The following is a 23,586-nucleotide window of genomic DNA, read 5'->3' on the forward strand; positions in this document are numbered from 1 at the left end:
TGCTAGATCAAGAAGACAGCAAAGAGATAAGAGAGGTTGAAAAACTCCTTTGTGTTTGTGTGCCACAGCAGAAATCTTACTCCCTTGGACCTGTCTGCCCACAAGGGGCTATTTTTTTCAGGTCTGCTCAATGACTGACAAATCTTTTCCGTGTTTCCTGTCCCTTTTACTCTGTTTTGTCTTCGACTGAGGAAATCCCATCAGATGCTGCTACTTCAGAAACCTAAAGCTCTTCAGCCAATCAGGAAGTGCAGCGATGAAAGGTTGTCTGTGTGAACCTGTTTCCTCCTGTGATGATAAGGGTTAAGGCCATATGTGTGGAAGTGTGAGTCTGTATGTGTTGGGGTTATTTTTAACCCGCCAGATGTGCTCGGAGATATCATCATCTGGGAGTTTCTGTCCTGCACACCCAGGGTTCATTCTTCTTCGATGTGTTTGTTTTATCCTCATGTTGATTGGACACAGACGCACACAATCACACACACAAACATACACACCATGCAGCCTGCAGCACAAATGCTACATAAAACAAAGGCCTGTTGAGTGCTTCTTTAAAATGAAGTGATGCCCATCTGGCCCTCATATGACATCCATCTCACTGATTTGTGGTTTATTTATTCATGGGCAGAGTGCGTTAATGTGCGTTTCACCCTTTTAAACTCTTAACAATCAGATCAATAACCAGTGGATCAATACTGAGACTCTCTCAAGCCAGAAATGTAAATCAAATCAGGCTGTTGGTCAGGATGTGATGTCCTCTAAGGAGAAGTTTTAGAGGAGATGGAGCCTGTCTACCAGCTGCAGGGACATACAGGGAGACAACTTGTTGAGAGTTAATCTAATGAGTCCGAGTTCATGACAGAGTCACCATGGAAATGTTGCGATCGGAGTTTTCAGCGGCTTCTTTTTGCTAATGTCAAGCATCTTTGTTCATGCATACCTCTGCCCCTGAGTGATTATGTGTGCCTAATGACTGACAGACCCCTTTTTTGTCTGTGATGATGCCGAGACTCTTCCACCTCTGACATCGTTTGTACAATTTAGACATGCTGTGCGAGAGTCTGCTTATTTCAGATGACTGAAAATAAGAAATGACACAATATTGAGTTCCTAGGATTTGCCATGGTGTCTACATTGTTTGGTCTTTAAAAGTGTCATAATGAAGTAAAAAACTAGTATTGTGAGAGATAGGTGCCACTGGTGGACTCATAGGGAGGCAGCAGAGTTCATTACCCCCACTTGGTGCCCTAATGTTGAAAAAAAAATCACTGCAAAGTGCCCTATTGTATGGCAAATAAACAAGATAAAGTGCCCTCTCAGTGAACATAATTGGCCAAGTGCCTTTAAGTGACCTGTTAATAGATAAACATTGACAAAGTGCTTCCTTAAGTGTCCTCTTAATAGACAAAAAATGACAAATTGTCTCTTATGTGCTGTCTTAACAAAAACATAACAAATTGACTGCTATTGGACTAAAAAGGCAAACTGCCTTTTGAGGGCCCTCTTTATATGCAAAAAATAAAAAAATGTCCCTTAAGTTGCTTCTAAATAGACAAAAGCTTGGCAAATTGCCTCCTAAGTGCCCTCTTAGCAATGGTTAATTAAGTGCCCTCTAAGTGGACAACATATTTTTCACCATTTAACTATGTTGCCTTTTAAATGGACAATACATGATACAATACAATACTGCCCTTCATGCTGCTTTTCCAGTTGACAATTGGTGATAAAGTGCCCTCCAGGGTTGTCTGCCCGCTGGCAGGGTCTCCTCTCAGTGGACTAAACCACCAAAGTGCTCCTTGATATAAGGTCAGTTTTCAATGACAGCCTTCCTAGTCTATCTTTGTTTTTATATCAAAGCTTAAATGGTTCATACTTCTGTCTGTTTTTACGGATGTGTAGTAGGTATAATCAGAATTTAAAAAAATATATCTTAACCAGGATTTCTGATTATTTCACTGTAAATGAAACTATAAATGACTGATTTTTGAACAAGCGTTCCCCACTGCACACAGTAGGTGGCCTTTTTATCATATTCACCCCTGCCTTTCAAACAATCTGAGTCTGTCACTGACAGGTATGATCTTGATAATCAGTGTGGCTGCTCGATTAACAGTTCATTACTTACACATTTCACACACTCCATTTAGAGAGGAATAACATGTGCAGCCATGGCTCTGGTCTTAGCACAGCATGCAGGATTACAGCAACAACAACAACTGCTTTACAACTACCACAGTAGCTCTCTAGGGACACATTGCTCAAAGGTACACAGGATTAGCCCTCTTAGCACAAGTTTGGTGGAAGGAGAGAGAGGTGATGGCATTTGTCCATCCAGAGTAAAAGCCACCATAATGGCTAAAAACAGCTATAATCGTGGAACAGATGTATGGCAAAAGAGCAGCAGATCTAAGAGGTAATTTACAGTGAGATGACAAAGTGGCTGTAACTACAGACTCGTAGACAGATGTCTCTATGGAGTCATGTGATACTGTTAGATATTTGGTCTCAGAGTTGTGTGTTTTGGTCTATTGAGGAGTTGATGATATTTATACCATTTATGCTAACTAATAATCCTCAGTTACATCATCACCATTTGTTATTTCATTCAGATCTGGTATTTGAAGTACAGATGTGCAGCAGAAAACATGATAGGCCACTGGATGGTCTGTGAGCGACATACTTGTCTTTACAGTAAAAAATATAATAAGCAGGTACTCAACGACTCAAAGTAATGAAAGTAACATTTTATTCCCCACTCGCTCTCCCTAGTTAGGTTTGAATGCCTCAGACCTAAACTATTTTAAATCCAGCCAAAATGCAGTTGTTGCAGAAGCAGCTTTCCTGTTGAACTTTGGTCTAAATATTGCCATTTAATCAGCATTTTCAAATAGGCGTTGAACATTTTTTTCGAGGCAGAGCTGTTCGTATTTCCTGTCATCATTGCGGTTTTGGTGAGTGTCAACCCAAAAGTGTACAATTTAGCTAATTCAATTTGCCATGTGGCTCTTCTTGATTTTAACATTTTATCATCCACCACTGGCACCGTCGCTCTCAGGGTGTCAGCCTGTGTCTGTCTGTCAGTAAATCTATAGTTTTTTAGTCTCAGTGATCACAGTGGGTGTTCCCACATTTTGTCATGGATGTCTGCATTGTGTGGGTTATTGTTGAGTAATGCCCATGAGTGACTTTCCAATTATTTGAAGATGTTTTTTTTCTAAGTGAGATCTGTTTTTTTATATGCAGCTTTTCAGTCATGCAAACATACCCTCGCATAGACATACAGATTTGCAAACACATACACACAGGCTCATACATAAACTTGCACACACACATGGTTGCATTTATTCTCCTTACCCCTCAATCTGCTTCATGTGGAACCAGTTGTTTAGGCTGAGAGAGAGGGGGTCTGCAGACAAACAGGATGTCTAGAGGTGTTTGGACAGTTACAGAATCATGGGGTGATTTTATGCAGGATGGGCCTTGTGTGGAGATAATCAGGTTAGAGCGTAACTAATAAAAAAGTAAAACAATCACAAGGTGTTCTGACAAGTGGTCATGGGGTATCTATTTTGTGTACAGTGAGTTTTAAAATGTGTGTCACATGATCTTGATTTGGTACAAAACTGATGTAGATTGTTAAAAATAGAGACAGAACTTAAAAAATTATAGGTCACTGATTCAATTTGACATACACAAAAGTGCCTTAAACAAGCTGATATTCCGTTATTATTCTAGTTAATAAAATGCTACCTCTTTAATGTGTTATTGACTGAAATCTAGGTTTAAAACCTGTATAATCTAAGCAATAGATTCCAAAAAGTCTGAAGAAAAATGGCCCTCCAAATATTTATAGCTTGGTTGTAAGCACCTGTGTGGTTCAATAATAATCTTGGATCACTTGTGCTTTTGTGGTCTGGAAAAGAAATTTCAAATCGAAGGCTATTTGGAGGAAATGTGTTTCTCCCTGTAATGCATCACTTTGAGGAAATTTAATAGAAGTGGAGCAAATGGATGTTTTAATCAATTAGTTGTTCTTCTTTTGGGACTAAAACTATGTAACTCTGAATAATGCTCTCTGCTGAAATAGTCTGCATTAGTGGAAAGAAGTAATACATCAATAACAGGTGATTCTAAGCTTTTAAACAGAAGTTCATGTGTGTAGACGCGCTTTTTTTTCATGACTAAGTCACAGCATGTCTGAATACGTTTTTAACCAGACCTTATATTTATCAATCAAATGGCTCAACTAATTCATTTCTTTCGTGATATTTTACTGAAACTTCACTGCAACAGTCAAGACAACTTTGAAGTTTGATAAGCACAATGGGTCATCTGATTTTTCCAGGCTATATAAATCAGACTTTTCAAAGGACACATGAATAACCTTATTTTTCAAGTATTAAATTCTACTTTTATCGTGCATGTTTAGTCATGAAGTTTTCAAAGTTAAAGGGATACTTCAACATTTTGGCACATTTGCCCATTGCCATAATTCCTATAGTCTTATAGTCTTAGTAATAGGTTCGCTACCTTCAGTTGTCAGTGCAAGCTATTTTTAGATCGGCGCTGCAGAGTTCAGACCTGCTGTGCCAACTCAGATGTAAGCAGACGGCTTTCCCTCATCAAACTCATCAAATACACAATCCAACAACTCCAAAACGCTCTCATGTACAAGTTGTGACCTGCACCTTCACCACGCTATGAAATAATCATGGAACATTACGAGATGGAGATGTTTTAAATCTAAATGCAAAGCCGGAACTACACTCCAGACATGGCTGTGTCATTCGCCCATTGGTTTACTCAAGAAATAGTTCCGAGTATTTGCTTCATACGTCGTAATGTTACATAATCATTATATGTTATTATTTCATAGCATGGTGAATGTGCAGGCACAGCTTGTCCACGAGAGCGTTTTGGAGTTGTTGGATTGTGTATTTGATGAGTTTGATGAGGGAAAGCCGGAATACCATCTGCTTACATTTGAGTTGGCACAGCAGGTCCGAACTCGGCAGCGCCGATCTAAAAATAGCTTGCACTGACAACTAAAGGTAACGAACCATTTACTAAGACTATAGGAATTATGGCAATGGGCGAATTTGCCAAAATGTTGAAGTATCCCTTTGAGTAGACAAATTTAAAAAACATTTAACTGGAGGTGCTTTGTTGCTGCACTTGTCTCATGTCCTACTAAGAATTTACTCAGTCAACAACATCCTCATATTTTAAGATGGGAATTAGCTTCAGCCAGGAGTTGTTATGTGACTGTGGCTAAGCAGGTAAAGTCGGTCGTCTCACAATCGGAAGATTGTGGGTTTCGATCCCAAGCATGTGAGAAAGACACTTGACCCCAGTTTGCTCCTACTGCTTTTTTGTTGGTGTGTAAATATATATGGATGTGTCTGAACGGGATTAGCTAATACCGATGGCTAATTCTCCATAGCAATGTCTTCCGTCAGTGAATGACTATGGGTAAATAGAAGTACTTTACTGAGCCCAGACAGGGAAGTTGCAGTGTTACAGCAGCTTGTTCTCAGCAGGTGAAGCAGCAGAAGAATAAATACACCGTAAATACATATTGAACTATGTAGTAGAAAGTGTAAACATGTTTACAAGCAGTAAGTTATCTTAGAATACTGATGTATAAATCTATAAACACAGGGCTTATAGGTCCCAGACCACAGGTTTGGGAACCAAGGTACTAAAGGATGTACAATTCTGTCATCTGGTTTTCACGTGAATTTAAAGTAAGTTTTTTTGGTATTTCAAAGATGACAGTTCAGTAATTTCGCTAGCATTGCAAATGATAGCAGCTAGCTAGTAGGAAAGTGCATCCTATAATAAGGAAAGCCTAGCCACCAGAACATGGCAGATAAATCTTACTAAACTCTAACAAAGTTTAAAAAATACACTAATAAGAAGAGCTTATTTAAAGGTAAAATTTATTCATTTGCTGCTTGGACATATGGGCCTACACCAGTATTAGTTAGCATGTTAGCATGTTCCTGTTTAGCTTTGAGCCTCAGTTTCACAGAGCTGTTAGCCTTGCAAGATTTTTGAACTCTAACTGTATGTCAATCAAGCAATCAAGAAATATTATTTAATTTTATAAGGTATTAGAAATTAGGTTAACTTTTTCTCTCTTTTGGTTAAAATTTCACTCTAGTTCTGTCCTGCAGTTGAACGTTTTTATACCAAGTGAGACTAATAAGCTAAAAGCACCAGTTTCATGTAGTGAGAAAAATGACAGCAGTGAAAATTATTCTTTGATAACAAATGTTGTGGAAATTTCCAATTTTACTGATATTCCTATTATTTCTGTGTCTCCATGGATCAAGCTCTAAGGTCAGGAGTGGGGACTCCAGGAGTGTCTCCTCTCCTCCCTGACTAGTCTAAACTTATCAGCCTGAGTTAGATCAAATGTTGACAAGGATGTTTTTTCACAGCTTGTATTTCTGTGAACCTTAGACAAAGACATTCTGTCACCAGAATGTCCTAACGTTCGTTCATCAATGGAGTCTGTAGAATATTTTGAGTTATGATCAAGGTTACGGTTGACCTAAAGGCATTAGAGGGTGAACTACTTTGGGCTTTGTGAGAAATCCAGCTTCAACCTCACACGGTGTTGATGTCACTCTTTCTCCCCAGCCGAGACTAATTAAACAGCTTAATATCAGCCATCTGAGTCTTCTGTGTCTTGTTCTCATCTCAGTTTGTGATATTTATGGAATATCTGCATCAACAAGAACAAGTGTATTTTTCCTTGAAATGTAATAAAGTTATTTAAGACCAAAAAAAGATTCTAATAGATACAACAGCAAACAAATGCAATGTCCAGGAGAAGAAAGTAAATTGTTTAAAAAGGAAGATGAATGAAAACTAAAGAAAAGAGGTCAGTAATGATGCTGTCATGGTCCCCACTGTGCAGGTAAAGGGAGGTCAAGCGCTTTCCCTTCTCTTTTTCCAGCTACCTGTAAGTTTCCCTCTGCTTCTGTCTCAGAGGACCCCTAACCCTGCTGATGTCTAAACCATGCATGTGTGCCTGTCATCCTTTAGACGTGGCAGTGGGCTGTCCCTTCGGAGGCGAGGAGCGTGGAGGCAGAGTATTGATATTCAACGGAAACCGAGACGTATCTGTACGCGGCCTGACCCTGAGCCAGGAGCTGAAAGCCGCCTGGAGCCCCAGTGGCGGTTTGCCTGGATATGGCTTCACTCTGAGAGGAGGCCAAGACCTGGACAACAATCAGTATCCCGGTAAACATTCAGTCCTTCTCTACACAGCTCCCTGCGTTCTAATCAAAATTCTCTCTCGAACTTGCATTCCTTCACTGCTCCACTCTCCTTCCAGCTCCTCTCATTACAGTCTCCCTCCTTCGTCTTTCTTGACCTCCAAATTTCACGGTTTCCCCCGCTGCACTCCTCCTCTGCCATCTCCATGTTTTGCTGTATTGCTTTCCTCCACTTCTCTGGTAAACTCATCAGTCAGAAGAAGGGGGTATAATAGGAACTAATGCCAAAAAGCTGCTACTGCATCCATTTTAGGGGGGGATTTACTGTGTTCAAGGAGGAGAGAAAACATAAATTTAAGAGTAAGGGAAAACGCCTAATAATATATAAACCGCATGTTCAGTCTGCCAGACAATCTTTCCTCAACCTATGTCCTTAAATCCTCAGCAGACAACGCATCATTCAAACCAATTACATGCAAGGAGTTTCCCAATTTATGTGCCATCTACTCACTTAAACATACACCTTCACCTTCCATCGTTGCAGCAGGTTTTAGAAACCTCACCACAAATCAGAAGAAGCCTGAAAGCTTTGGAATTTTTTATGTGAGTGCAAAGCTGTTTATAAGCTCTAGTTTTTACCTTCAAATACAATCCATTTGAAGCAAAGCAGGTCTGTAAAACCACTGTTTTACTACCTATTTTCTCCTTAATTTAGAGCAGTTTTACTCTGACCTTGTGCTCTAACAGATTAGGCTTAAAAGGAGAATTGTTTAGTTTTACCTGCCCCCTCTTTCTCCTTTTCATTCCCCTGTAATAACAGATTTCTTCACTCCACAAACAGGATATCAAGGGAAACACACACACGAATACACACAGATTCACATGATCAGTTTCACTTGTGGCGAGAGTGTTTTCTGAGCATGTGCCAGGCTCAGAGCTATTCAAATCAGAGACCCTGAATTAAAAATACAGTACAGTAAATAAATACACTTGCAGGGTTTACAGGTTGGTGGAGGCCCTTTGGAAGGAGGAAGTGGAGTAGAAACTTGTGGGTGGCAGCGCTTTCAGCCAACACACACACACCAAATAAACACGAACACACACAAACGGCGTAACGCTTTTTGCCGTCTGTCATTAGAGAGCTAACCAGTGGAAGGGAGACGCACATACGCAAGGAGTGTCGTTAGCACAGTAGTAAAGTCACACTGTTCAAAGGAGATGGAGATGTTTGATGTGCATTATGAGAGGACTGCACGGGTGTCTGGGAGGCCTGCTCCAGCCGCCATATGCTCCCATCAATGTGAAATGTCATTAGCCCAGAGCAGGAGCACAGAGAGGGAAGGATGTGATTAAGCTCTACTTTTAGCTTTAATTGACCTTTTTCTTTAAAATGATGTCATACGTAGTGTTTTTACTAGATAGTGTGAAAAAATTAAAGGGGGGAAACTACAAAAGATGACTAATAAGGTAGTACAGGAGGAAGAACTACACCCACTCTTAAAGGGATAGTTTCGATTTTTTTGATGTAGAGTTATATAAAATACATATCTGTAGTTAAAGTATAATACACTGTTGATTACAGTAAACATGGCCCCTGTTTGGTTGGATAGACTAGAACAGTGTTTCCCAAACATTTTTCCTTGAAGCCCCCCCTACATGCATCTAAGAAAAGCGGAGCCCCCCCAGGACCCAAGAGTAAAGAAAAAGTGACACACTGACACCAAAAATCAACAAAGATTTGAGTTGTTTCAATGATAAAACCCTAAAAAGAGGCCTATGAATGCTTTTATTATCTAAAGACCTTTGCATAAAACTACTTACTAACTGTTTTATCATGGTTTTAGTCAATATTTGCACATCTATTTTTGGCAGCCTCAAAGCAGACAAAGCCTCGCGCCCCCCCTTGAGATCTTTGGCGCCCCCCCTGGGGGGTCCCAGACCCCAGGTTGGGAACCAAGGGGCTAGAAGACTAAAAAGAAAGCCTAACTATATATATCCCACTGTGGAAAGGATTTCGAAGGAAATTATTATTATTTAACCATGACAACACTGCTCTTTTGTGAATGGAGAAGGAATACAAAGATAAAAATAGTACTACTAGTATTACATTTTATAGGTTGGACTTTATCCAAGTGACTAAAGTTTTCTGCCTGCCCCATCCACAGCTGTCAATAGTTTAGCTCCTGGGTTTGTCCTTGTTTGTTAGGAAGAGCCTAAAAAATGTTTAAAAAAAATATCCCGTTAGGATTCATACTCAGGTTTAGGCCTATATTATCAACTAGTGTCTGTTTACATGGCACAGAAACAACACTTAGCTGATGATTCATTGATGTTGTTGAGACCAAGAAGCACAGTTCAGCTCAGGCTAAATGCTGGAGTTAAGGATGGGGTCAGCTGTGAATCGGAAGTGGGTCAGATTGCCTCAGGGTGAATTTCAGGTTCAGCTGAGGGGTCAGAGGTGAAAAACTGACGGTGTTTTACCTGTCAATCACATCAACTGGCTGAGAGAGTAACAGACACTGAGACGTGCCAGGGGCTGCTCTGATTTGGATGTGTGTGGTGCTGAGGGGTCATTAGGGGGGTCATTTGGTTAGTAAGTAGGTGTAAAATTTATGACCTGGGTCCATGTCTACCCCTAAATTTAGTGACCATCAATGTTTTTTGAAAGCGGTTTTAGTTTTCCTTTTTTGGCTTTAAGTTATTTGAGGAAAGCCAAAACCTGTAGTATTTTTCTTACCTGTCAAACAAAGCTCTTCTTTCCTTACTTAATAACAGAGGCAGGGTGTTCATTGTTTAACAAAGGGGAGATGATATATTGTAATTAACCTTTTATCTAAAGCTAGCTGTACACTATTCCTTTTAAAACCTATTCTGACTTGATTTTTGATCATTTTGATAATCACTTTAGATATACAGTGCTTAAATCAAAGAAGTTCTTTAACCAAAATGATATTTTTAATGCTAAAATATAATTATTATTGTTTTCCATTCATTTTCAAATTTACTGATGAACAAAAAAACTGAAAAAAATAGTAAAGCACATTAATGTTTCTTGATTAAAATGTCAGATTATAGTTATTTACTTGCATTTCTGGAACGAAAAATGAGTTTTAGTGGTTGAATGGTATGCTTGATTAATTTCTGACTTCTCAGAGAAGCCCAGTGAGCTGGCTCAAATTTGGGTATAAAAAGGTGAATTCAGTTTGAAATTCCTCATTCCTGTTTAAAATAGTAAAACGTGGAGAGCTCACTGAAAATGAAAGAGTCTGCATTAAAGCACTTCATGATGCTGGTTGGTCTCTGAGACAAACGTGACAGGTGGTCTAATAAATTTGTTAAGCACTGTACATATTATTAGAAACTGAATTAAACCATTAAAAATCTTTCTGTAATTCTGTAATTTAAAGATGTTTATTAACTTGGGACCCCTGTAAGTCTCTTACTGACCTCTAATAGTCCCTGTACTCCATTTTGAGAACCACTCAAAAAAAAAAACAGTAGGATAAACAGAAGCCAGGAGTCTTTTAAATTTTAAATTTAAATTTAAAGATTTTAAATCTAAAAGAGAGGGGTGACTCACCATGTTTACTTTTTCATGGATATTTCTTGTTGCTCTGAACTGCTACAATGAGTTAGTCCTTTTGCACGCTGAAAAAGAAAAATCTTACATGATAAGTCACATGCCATACATGAAGTGAAGCTCTGTGCTGCACCTGCACCAGGTGTGTGTGGAGTATATATGATAATTCTCTCTTGCTGCATTTTTTAATCTTGTTTATATCCCAAAAATTGCACCAGTATTTCTGGCACCTTTTGCTACTGTGGCCTTCTAATGCATCACGGTAGCAGCAAGATGTGTTCAGTGATGCTCACCTCAGTGGCCTTCCAAGACTCCTGCAGGCACAAAGTGCAGAATGCCAAGTCACCACCAGTGACAGGCTGAAGCCATGTCCTCTATGCTTCTCATTCCTTGTTGTAGCTGAAAACCTGTCTTTTTTGCAAGTTTGTCTGTATTTCTAACCCACATTTGTGCTCCAGCTGAAGAAAAACCTTCAAAAACTAAACTTATCACAGAGTTATTTGTGGCTTTTAATGCAGCAGGTATTGCTGATGTGAGTAAGAGGGCTGTGATTGATTGATTTTTACTTAATTGACATGAACAGTGAACAGATTAACTAATCCAGGATCAATAAAGTGTCATGTAGTGACTACAGAGAAGTAACATCAAAATACAGGACAAGGGGCGTCCTGTTCATGACAAACGAATTTAGCTCATAATACAGGTCGTTCTGGCTGTAAGACTGTTAGAATCAGGTGTATTCAGTCTGAGCAAAAGCAACCTGCACTTTGCATGCTGCATGTAGAGTAAGAATTGCAGGGTTATACATGATACAATAGGGTTTTTGTGATTCCATGCCGTATAATAATATAAAAACAGGGATTCTGAGGCCATTGGTGAAATTGATAGGGGATTGCAAGAAAACTATATAATAAAAAAGAAAAATGACTGATTAATTACGGCATATCACAGGATTAATGTGTTTGTTTGCTGCTATCAAGTGTCTTTTTCACCTCTTACCCACCTCATCTTTCATTTTCCTAATGTCTGACATTATCCAACTGTTGTCTTGTTCTTTAATCCCCTTGTCAGCTTTTTCCAGCTATCCATTTTGCTTTTGTTCTGGTTCCCCCTTTTACACCCTAAGCACCATTAGTGCCTGGGGTAATGCATTACAAAGAAACCCATTAGTGTACTCAGATTACTTTTGTTTTATGTCACACCTGTAAATATTGGTCTTTTGCTCTGTCAATATTTGGTCTATTCTTAATTTAAAAACCCAGTTTAAGTGTATTATTAGTCAAAAATGCTACGCAGTTCAATTATGGGAAGAATCTCTTCAGTTCTCCCTGTTTGGAGTTCAAAATATTTCTTTCCACTGTAAACAAAAATTGAACCGTTCTATGTAGTTTATGCTACTTAGTAGCTTGCAGGCTACACAAGTGCCTTATTATCATACTTGAAACTAAACATTCTGAAATTCTGCGTTTTTTTCCCCCAAATTTCGTTGTTTTTTGTTTTCCACCGAGTGCAATTGACCTTTGGCTTTTCATCAGCGAGGCCAGTCCCCCTGCAGCCAAACATGCAGCGTGGGCACGCAGCCAGTGACAGCTTGACAGTCTGTCTAAACTCTGGGTGGAGGTTGTGTTTTCACAGCCCAGTACCAACACCATCAGCTACAGCAGCTCAGTTACCAAGAATAAACCTGCACCTAGACCTTCCATCAATGAGTGAGGTGGATGTAAGCGTGAATGCTATGTAGGCCAGTTGTGTGTAAGTATAGTCTCTTAGGCATACACGTTATGTTCAAATCATCAGTGGCAGGCCGGCATTTCTGTGTGTAAGGAAATGGGATTGACATGAAAAGGAAAGGGTGCCGTTATTTGATTAAGCCCTCCTTGGTGCAGCCAGGCACTCACACTCTGAAACACACTTAACCCTAAAGGTTCCTACTCCTCAAATCAGTCCCATTTCATGCAGAGCACACAACAAAGCCAGCAAAGGGATTACAGACGACCACTGTGTCAGAAATGCACACTGATGGAAGGAGCAGAGTTAGATTTCCTGTTACACAACTTCAACAGTGGGATGGACGGAGGAATTCGGACTGGGAGTCTGTCTCTCATTGCTGAAAACACACCTTCTAATGACTTTCACAGATTGCAGTTTAAAGGCCAAGTGCACTATCTTCTTCCCTCCCTTTTCTTTCTATCAGCCACTTTCTTCCTTCTCCTGCTTTTCCACCCTTTTTCTGTACCCCTCCAACTGCCCTACAAAAGCAAGATCTTGCTTTCTCATTGCAAGCTTTTTCGATACAGCGCACAGACCGGCACTCACACAGCAACATAGCTCACCCCAGGGGAACAGGGACAGGGCTTAAATGTTTAATGTTGTGGTTTCAGGGGGACTCAGTGACTGCAGCCAAAGGCAGAAACAGATGTGTCTCTCTCAGATTCAATTAGTCCCTTTTTTCTTTTACTCAAATGTGCAGGAGAGGGAAGACACAACAAATGACGAACTCTGAGAGTAACTGCTAAATACCTGCAGCAGTTTATTATCGTGTTTTCCTCTTAGAAATAGTTTTAATGCATAGTGAAGTTTAGATTTTAGCTAACTGATAAAAGAATTACTTGGTCAACAGAAAGTTGACCATTGGGAATTTGTTAGTCGAAATAGCAATGTAAAATCTCTATGCAAGGATTGGAAATCTCCATTATTAGCACTATCGCTGAAGTGATGATTCTTCGAACAATAATTTTACTGTAATGTGTCTTGCTCCCCCTTTAGACTTAGACCTAGACTTAGACTCAGACAGATTTTATTTGTCATTCAGATTTACACCAAACAGTGCACTTCAGAATGAAATTTCGTCGCTAAGCTTCAAATAGTGCAAAGACAAAAACTGCAGCAATGTACATAATAAATAAGAAATAAAATAAATATATGGCCAAATATGTTATTAAATATTGTAAAAAAAAATATGTATAAAATATATTGAAATATTTATTTACATATATTGCATGATGTAGTTTTATATTGCACAGTCTTATCTGGGCTCCTAATGGAGCAACCTAATGCAGCAGATTGAGTTAGATATGTGAGGGTGAGGTTATTTTGTGTTTAAGAGTCTTACAGCTTGTGGGAAGAAGCTGTTTTTTAGCCTGGCTGTTCTGCTTCAAAGGCTGCACAACCTGTTTCCAGAGGGCAGCAGCAAGAACAGTCCATGGTTGGGGTGTAAGGGGTCTCTGCTGATGTTATGGGCCCTGGTCAGGCAGCGTTTTTTAGCGGTGTCCTGGACAGAAGGAAGTGCAGTCCCAATGATGTTCTCTGCTGTCCTCACTGCCCTCTGCAGGGACTTCCAGTCCGAGGTGCTGCAGGCCACCAACCAGACAGAGATGCAGCTGGTCAATATGCTCTGTAGTCCCTCTGTAGAAAGTGGTGAGAGCTGGAGGGGGAGATGTGCTCTTTTCATCCAGCGCAGGAAGTGCATGCGCTGCTGGGCTCTCTTTACAAGAGCTCTGGTGTGCTGGGACCAGGTCAGGGTGTCTGTTATCTGCACCTCCTGACTATCTCCACTGCAGAGTTGTTGATGAGGAGTGGTGTGTGACCAGGCTGGCTCCTCCTAAAGTTGATGATAATCTCCTTGATTTTTCCGACATTCAGGGCCAGGTTGTTGATTTTACAGCAGTCGACTAGATGTTTCACTTCTTCTCTGTAGGCCAGGTTGTTGCTGTTCTGGATGAGGCCCACCACTGTTGTGTCGTCTGTGAAGGATCAGATAGGCACGTTTGACACCCCAAGAGAGGGGTTAGAGAGCAGGATGTTACATATTAGTCATTTTGATAACACTCCTTGTGGAAAGCAAAAGCAGGCAGATTGTCACCCATGATAATGACTTATGTACACCTATCAGGGTTATTCTGACAATTATTTTTTTAGAGTAGTGCTATAATTTACTGTGACATCGTATTTTCAGTTTTCATTTTTTTAATACAGCTTTGATCATAAACAATGTCTGGCAGTTACATTCATGAAATAACCACATTGGAAACATTACAGACTGTGTGGCATTTCACAAATAAAACTGAGAAAAGGGTCAGGGGTCTAGTCCAGGATAAACTTATATATAGACCAGTTTTAGAAGTAAGTACATGAACGCTGGCGCTCTTTAACTATGCAAGCAACATAATAAATCCGTTACATATGCAAATATAGCTAAGTTAGTGTTAGCGTCATGAGATGTAGCAAATTTAGTTAAAACTAACATAGCTACATGAATAACATATCTACTTAGCTTATGTAGCCGCTTTGTAAGCTTAGCTTTGTTAGCTGTGTAGATATGTTTGCTATTTAGCTACGTTATCTATAGCTAAGTTAGCTTCAGCAATCTGAGCTTTAGCAAATGTAGCTAAAGCTAACGTAGCTATATAGATGACATAGATACATTAGTTAAGTTAGTTATGTTATTATGGATCAGCAGTTTCAACCTTAGCAACAAATCTGCTTGTCACTCATGAAAGCCAATCAGCATCTAGATTTGTGAAGTATCTAAAGACATCGTAAATCAATTTTAACATCATTCAATAAATGAGTTAATTAAAGGATTGGTTCAGGCTGGCCTTCAAAGCTTGGCTTTATACTATCTACAAACCTTCATCATTATGTTATTTCAGCAAACTTTTGACTTGTTGATTGCACAGAAATCACACAAAAAAAAAAAAATCAGTGTCTTTTTTGGTTTAATGCGTTTGCAGTGAGCCAGAGTGGATCCTCTTCGTAACTTATTAATGTATTGCTGAACTGAGACTTACTAGAAACAGATTAACTGGTGCAATTCTTGAGGGGGGTGCTAGTCTAAATGAAGGCATATAATTGCCTATGTAAAAGGTGAGTTTGAAAGAAAGCCTTGGAAAGAGGTTGTTTTTGTTAAATGGCTGCTACTGTAGAAAATGATAGATTGTAATCTATTTGCAGAAGCATATTTTGTCCATCAAGACAATAGCAGAAGATTTTTGCTGATGGATTCCTAGATTAAAGCAAAACTCAATAAATCGTCTTTAGGGATTGATTTTTTTGGGCCATAAATAATTAGTTAATACGGGAATTAGTAATGATCAGAAATCATTTGTGAAGGTAAACCTCTGTTCTGTCTTTCTCAGGATCACACAGCCCAGTTTAGCATTTGGCACTGATGGCTTGTATCCATTAAGTGCCTCTCTTCAGCTTTCACATTGTTTTAATCAGTGCTCGTGCGTGTGTGTTCATGTGTGTATTTGTGTGTGTGTGGCTTCCATCGGTATGAGTCCCCAAACCGCAGCCATTAAATTCCGGCTCTATTTTAAACTCAGAGACCCAATTAAAAGTGTGTGTTCATCACAAAACCCATAAAAACAAATAAAAAAATCACATATAGATGAGATCTGGTGCTGCTTACAATTAGGAGCTGTTGGGAAATGTCGTGTAGCAAAAATGTGATTGGAGCGATGTGAAGTCTGTTACAGCCCTGGAATGCAGCGAGGGGTCCCTGTCTCCAAACACACAGACTCACATGTATGAGCACATGCATACATTTACAATGAAGTCATAAACAAACACTTTGATGCATATTATGTTTGTGAATTTTGTCTGAACTGGGTCATGTGTGGGAGGACTAAGAGGAGTGGATAGGGGTGATAACAAAAATGCCGTGTCACGGTAATGTGTGTTATTGTTTGTGTGTATTAAACTTAAGAGGTCTGTGTTTGATGAAGATTGCTGGAGACCTTAAAATCAGTCCCATCTGTTGCATTCTTTGAAGCTCTCTCTCCCTCACTCTCTCTCTCTCTTCTTCTCTGCAGATCTGATTGTTGGGGCGTTTGGTGCAGGTGAGGTGTCCGTGTACAGGTAAGAACAGAGAAGAGTTCCATCTTTTGGTTTCTTTCTAAAACTTTGATTTGTATGTCATGTTAGATTGGGTAATGTTTGTTTGTTTTTGTGTAAAGGTCTCAAGCAGTCGTGTCTGTAGAGGCTTCAATGACCCTGACCCCCAGGATCTTAAATCCAGATGACAGACAGTGTCACCTGCCAGACACTGATATTATGGTTACCTGGTAAGAGAAGCACACATAAAGAGCAAGAGAACACTTTGTCCTAATTCCATACAAAACATAAAAAATTAACAATGAATCATTATGATATAGTCTCTGTTAACAATGTATTCAAATACATGCACTTTAATATGGAGTTGGCCCCCCTTTTGCAGCTATAACAGCCTCTACTCTTCTTGGAAGGCTTTCCACAAGATTTTGGCAGTGTTTTTGTGGGAATTTGCGCCCATTCATTTTGTGGAGCATTTATGGAGTCAGGCACTCGATGGGGTTGAGGTCAGGTCTCTGTGTGGGTCAGTCAAGTTTTCCTACACCAAACTCATCAAACCTTGTCTGAATAATCCTTGTTTTGTGCTCTGGGGCACAGTAATGCCTTCCCCAAACTGTTGCCACAAAGTTGGAAGCATAGCATTGTCCAAAATGTCTTAGTATACTGAAGCATTAAGATTGCTCTTCACTGGAGATGAAGGGCCTAGCCTGAACCCTGAAAAACAGCCCCATCCCATTATCCCTCCTCTACCAAACTTCACATATGGCACACTACAGTCAGGCAGGTAGCGTTCTCCTTGCATCCACCGAACCCAGACTCACCCATCTGTCTGCCAAACAGAGAAGAGTGGTGCCTCACTCCACTGAACATGTGTCCATGACTCCACAGTCTAGTGCCACTGTGCTTTACACCACTCCATCCCACACTTGGAATTGGATTTGGTGATGCGAGGCTTGCATGTAGCTGCTTGGCCATGGAAATCCATTCCATGAAGCTCCCGCAGCACAGTTTGTGCATACATTAATGTTAGAGGAAGCTCAGAACGCTTCAGCTATTGAATTAGTTATTAACCCCACTACATAATAATGTGGTCTCTTGTTTTATGGCCGAGTTGCTGTTGCACAGCAAAGCACAATTTTAAAATCTTTTTTTTAGAACTTCTATTGTTTAATAGTGGTGGGCAGTAAACCAGTATCACTACCATCACCAGTAAAGTTTCTAAAGTGGTATGGACTTTTGCAACACTGTCATCACCGCTTTACATGCTTGTGTTGTGGTGTATAGGAGGCATAAATCGATAAGCTGATATTGCTGCTAAAGCCAAGTTAAATCAATAAGAAGACATGGTAATGCTGACAAATCCTTCACAATAAAAGTCAGTAATTGTGGATGCTTCATTAATCCCGAGGGAAATTCAAGATGGTGAAGAGATCGATGTCCATATAGCGGTTTTTGGCACTCCGTATTTTATAAGGGGGAAATTTCATATCTACCAATTGTAAACCTGTTTCAGGGGCAAGGGAGCACTCAAAATGATTATCAGGATGTAATATCAAAATGGAACTGAGATTAGCAGCAGCTCCTATCAATTTTAAATCATTTTACCTTTCAACAGACAACAAACTGCACACTGAGAGTCCCCACATGCACATGTGAGCTATCACTAGTCTACGACAAGTAGAGCAGTGAGTTTATATTTATTTTATACACTTTTGATGTATGTATAGTAGCTGAGCAGACATTGATTAGCACTCAGCACATGTTGGAGCTGTTAATATAAGCCTTGCCTCAGTCTGTTAGCAGAGACTGCAGCCTGCACTTCACATTAGGAAAGATGACTAAATTAAGTTTCTGTTTCTTGTCCCTCCACTGCTGTGCTTAAATGCAGCTCCGTCACTCAAAAAGATTATATTCTCAATGAAACTTTTGCCAAACAAAATGAGGAAAAACTTTAAAAGAAAGGGAAAATACCCTAACATCAGTGAATACAGGCTTTCATCTATAAGTAATAGACGTGCTTCACGATACAGATCATTACCTAACAAATGCTGACTTTGGAACACTACTGACTCACAATTAAACAAGCAAAATGTTTTCCCAAAGATTTTTACAATATTATTTCTTTACAAGGTTCCTCCAGCTCCTCACCACAGTCCAATATTTGTTGAAATTTCTTCCAGCTGTGTGCAGCTCCTCTACTTCCGCTTGGCACTGCATTGTGGTACAATAGCATCCATCAACCCAGACACAAAGTCAAGCTAGAAGAGAAAAATTTGAGTATATTGAGTTTAATCACTTTTCCGGGCTAACACTCCTGATATTTAGGTTTGATCTATTTTAGCGGTTCAGAAGTTTGGACACCGACCTTGCGTGTGAATTAAAACTGAAACGATCAAACAAATAAGAGCCCAGCACTGCTCGGAAACCCAGAGCTGCACCACAAATCTTCCTGCTTATACCATGTCATAAAACAGCATAAAGTATACACAATCACAAATCTCACACACACTGACAGATGTGACAGATATTTCACCCCCGTGCTCTAGATGTCTGCCTTCAGCCAAGGTCTGTTTGTCTGTGACTAATGCTATAATTTAGAAGCGCACTAAAACAGCGTATCCAATAACCTGAGAAGTCAGATTTATGGGACTCTGCAATTAATTCGATACTGCATGATTCTGTTTTGATTGTGTTATTGTTCCTGTGGATGGCAGGCTGGCTTTGAACAGCCGGGGAGTAAGTTTACTTGAGGGGAATGGGTCTTAAAGCTCCTGCTGTTTCACCGCAGTCCATTGTTGCTCCTAACTTATTGAGGCTGGAACCGCTGTGTGACTATTTGGATGGGAGAAATGAGCTCGGCTAAGTGCCATTGTGGTGTGTGTGTGTGTGTGTGAGAGTTCTGGCAGTGATCGAAGAGGGGACAGGGTTTGAGTTGGATTGACAGAGAGCACTAAACTGTGGAATTCTGTCAAAACATAACTCAGCTTATTTAAATAAACCACCATAAAGATTTGGTTAAAGGTATGGAACAAGATAGGGCACATAGACTCACACAGAGGGCCAAACAGCAGCTAGTACAATTAAGGGAAGTTGTGCTGATGTCTTTGGACGTTTCATTTGTTTCTTTGAGCCGAGAGCTGCAGAGAGGCATGATGGGAGGTAACCCCAGCTTGTGCCTTTCATGTATTACCCTTACATGTGAGTCACAGGGTTAAGTATCAGACTTTGGGTGAAATAATTACCCAGCAATCACTGAAAAACCCAGAGACTCTGCTGACCACTGCTCTCAGTGTATTTCCATAATCCTTGTGGACACTTAGTCATCTGGATCTGGCGCTCTCAACTGGTGGGTCAGGTCCTAAAAGTGGGTCACAGAGCTGGTGTCAGTGGGTCCTAAAAGTGTGCCAGGAGAAAATGCATTTCAGCAAAAAGTCATTGATCTACAGAAGCCCTCAGACATATATCCAGTGATCCATATGTTTTGTTTAACTCAGTGTGCTGTGATAGTGAGTAAATTTGGGTTGTTTTCAGGAAATCTCAACATAGTCTGGCTGCAGAATGTCCATCTGAGACGCCGTCTCTTTTAGAAAGGAAGTGATTTAATTTGCTGGTACAACTTTTTCCTTTTTTTTTTTTCAAAATTCAACTTTTCTCATAAACAAGTCTGACAGTTACATTCATGAAATAACCACATGAACCACCAACGTGCAGACAGAGCAACATTTTATAAATAAAACAGAAAAATGTCAGAGGTCTAATCCGTTTTAAAAGTAGATAGGCTACATGACCAGTGGCTTGTTTCAGCTTCATTAGCTGTAGCTAAAGCTACTATAGCTACACTAGCTATGTAATTAATGTTACAATATAAGCCCAATACATAAGCCTATGTAGCAAAATGCTGCCACACACATAAAGATTTTTAAAATTGTAACCAATTTCTCCTGTGTAAGAGACCCCTCATCTGTAGATGAATAATCACTGATTTTCCAGTTTTGTTCTTAAAGTGTGTGGCACACCACACCCCACACTAACAGATTCTGTTCACCAACTACCAGAGGCTTGGCCTGGTCTCATCTCTAAAAACCCCAAGTTTCACACAATCAAGCATGACTTTAGAGTTAAAAAGCTACTGTGGTTAGTTGTTAGCTATGCTACGTCCATTACTGTTGCCATTTCGGTCCAGCTCCCTCTCTTGTCAGTTTGTCTCTAGTATGTTTTGCAGTACAGTGTGTGGCAGGCTTATGTTAGCTTTAGCAACGTGAGCTTAAGCAAATGTAGCTAAAGATAGCTGCATAGCTACATAATCGGTGTAGTTTATGTAGCTAACAGAGCTACTTAAGCTAGAATGTTTTCATGGAGGATGAGTTGTTTTTTTTTTTTACTGTGAGCAGACTGTTCACTTTGCTTCATTAAACATTTTGTAATCAGATACTGCCGGTCAGGTTTTTAACTTTTGGTGTCCTAACCCATCCCATAACCCTAACTTACCCTGACCCTAAATGAAAGTTTAATCCAATTTTATTTCAAAAGTTTCAGCGTGTATTTCTATTCTCACACGAATGGTCTGTGAGAAGGGCTGTCAGAGATGTACAATCTGCAACCCTCTCAGAAATTTTCATGTGTTTATCCCATTATTTTGAGATAACAATGCTTTTTGTTTCCCATGATGGTGTATTTGTTTCTCTAATCTCTAGAAAATGACCAAACTTTACACATTATCATAGGAAATTAAGTCAAAATAATGTTTGCATGTCCTCTCATGGCTTCTATGACAGTGTGCTTTTAAACATGTTTATTTTGTACCGTCTCTTTGCTCAATCATATGTTTTGTTCCATATAAGGATGAAACTGCAATGTATTCCATTTAAATACATTTGAGTGGATTAAATGTTGTTCATTAAGGAGGTGGAGGATCTTAAGCTAGACTGTTTGAGAATGAGAACCACCAACCTAGATAAAAAAAAAAATGCTGTCCACAGCACTTTACAGGTATTTTTCTGGGCATTTTGAGCCTTAAATAGTATATACAGTGCAATTCTTCTTTCATCCTATCAAAAAGCAGCTTGTACAACGAAGGGAAGGTGTCCTTTTTTGTTAGTTTTTTTTACAAAATTGAACATTGTATAGTTACATAGTCATACGTTTCCTTCCTTGTCCAATATTCTAAGCAAAAGCTAACATGTTTTTGGTAGTAATATGGAAAGAAAACATTTCTTGGTCTTGCAAATTTTGAATGGATTAAGATCTTCTTTATAGTGCCTCTACTGATTTAAAATGATGTGCTTATAGAGATATAAAACAGAGAATTCTTTTAAGTTGCTCAGATTTTATTGATTGAAAGCTTGTTTGTAGAGATACACTAAATTATGGTTTTAATAAGCCAACAAAAAGGGTGGATGTAAGGGTGAATTGATGGCACAAAAAAGGCAGCAAGCTTGGTGATGATCAGTTTAAAATTGAACGGTCTTTTTCATTACGTAGATTGTGGGGAAAGAGATTTCTGCATGTTTGCAGGGAGGGCCATCAGGGAGTGTGCAGGGTGGTGGAGCACAGATGCATTTTGGGGAAAAATTGCATACAGTAATGACTAACCATATACCAGAGCTGTTGTCTGTAAAAAGGGGGTCATTTCCGCCCTGCATATACTTGAGTTTGACACACAGTGCTTATTACAGTCACACCCGAGCACGTCCACCTTAAATACGCACACATGTTAGCATGCAACATGTATTAAACATACATGAAACCACCTGGAGAGGTCGAAACAACTTAGGGGGGCAATTTTTAAAACAGAAACATGCTCTTTATTCCGCATAAACTCACATCTGCACCTCTCACATTTAAGAGCAGAATAACTAGCTCATCATTATTGTGTCATCTAATGGAGATGCTAATTATTAACAAACACATGAGCATGAGCAACATCTGGTTTTTTAATGTGAAGGTTTGTGAGCTGAAACTAAACAAACAATAATCACATGAAGTCGTATACCTCATTGCGACTAAATATGCTGAGTGCAACAGTTTGAATCAGGAGCTTCTTAGTCATCTCAGATTAGTGGATATCAGCAGAGCAGACGTTCATGTGTGGGAGTCACTTTCCTGTTCATGATTAGAGAGGTGATAACACACAAACACACTCACACATATACTCATAACCACGTAAATAGAGGAAATGCAGAAAAGTTTCCCAGTCTCCCATGTCTGTTGGCCTAATTGAAGGACTCACAGGACCGTTAGTGGTATTTCCCACTGATCTCTGGGGTGCAGGAAGAAAAAAGCTTTGCTTATAGGAAGTCTAGTTAAATATATGGTAAATTTTCTCTTACTTGGCATGCACACAAAAAAGTAGTGCTGACTGGTCACTAGAGATAAACATTGGCTACTGACATATGTTAACGCAACATTACTTGCCCATTGTTAACAGAGCTGATATCGCACATGTTTAGCCGATGCATTAATGCATCCTAGTTTCTTTTTTTTTTCTTGTTACAAGTTTAAATTAATATATGGCTGAAGATCTGCAGTTCTGATCCTTGATCAGTAGCGCAATCATTTAAATCAATAAATAATTGACTTAAATGTGTGATATCAAAAAGTATCAAAAAATTTGAAAACTTCAAAAAACATTTATCACTGCTCCTCCAACAATTTAATCAAATTATCACCACATGGTGTCAGGGAGTGTAATTGGCCTGATCTGAATTAGGTCAGGTGAAAATCTGTCTGATTGGGATGGGAACCAGACAGATCCGCCAAAGAAAAGAAATTATGAGGAAGTAGATTCATCTGGTTCCCAGGCGAGGGTTTTCTTTTCAAATGAAAGAAAAAATGACAGTCATTGATGAAGACAGACACTAAAATTTTAGCACTACTTTGTAGGAACAGCCACCGTTCTTACATTTACGTGATATCTCCTGACTGATCACTTTTTTGTGGTAC

General features: G+C 39.5%; 1 protein-coding gene across 1 annotated transcript in view; it reads left to right on the top strand.

Annotated features, from left to right (window-relative positions):
* Nucleotides 1-23,586, top strand: part of itga8 (integrin, alpha 8) — a 71,408-nt gene that overhangs the window by 23,030 nt on the left and 24,792 nt on the right. Inside the window, exons 13-15 of the mRNA XM_041792854.1 lie at nucleotides 7,057-7,254; nucleotides 16,626-16,671; nucleotides 16,770-16,877. Of these exons, the coding sequence (XP_041648788.1) occupies nucleotides 7,057-7,254; nucleotides 16,626-16,671; nucleotides 16,770-16,877 (352 nt within the window). The remainder of the gene's footprint in view (nucleotides 1-7,056; nucleotides 7,255-16,625; nucleotides 16,672-16,769; nucleotides 16,878-23,586) is intronic.

Source organism: Cheilinus undulatus, linkage group 8, assembly GCF_018320785.1.
Source record: "Cheilinus undulatus linkage group 8, ASM1832078v1, whole genome shotgun sequence".
Classification (NCBI taxonomy): domain Eukaryota; kingdom Metazoa; phylum Chordata; class Actinopteri; order Labriformes; family Labridae; genus Cheilinus; species Cheilinus undulatus.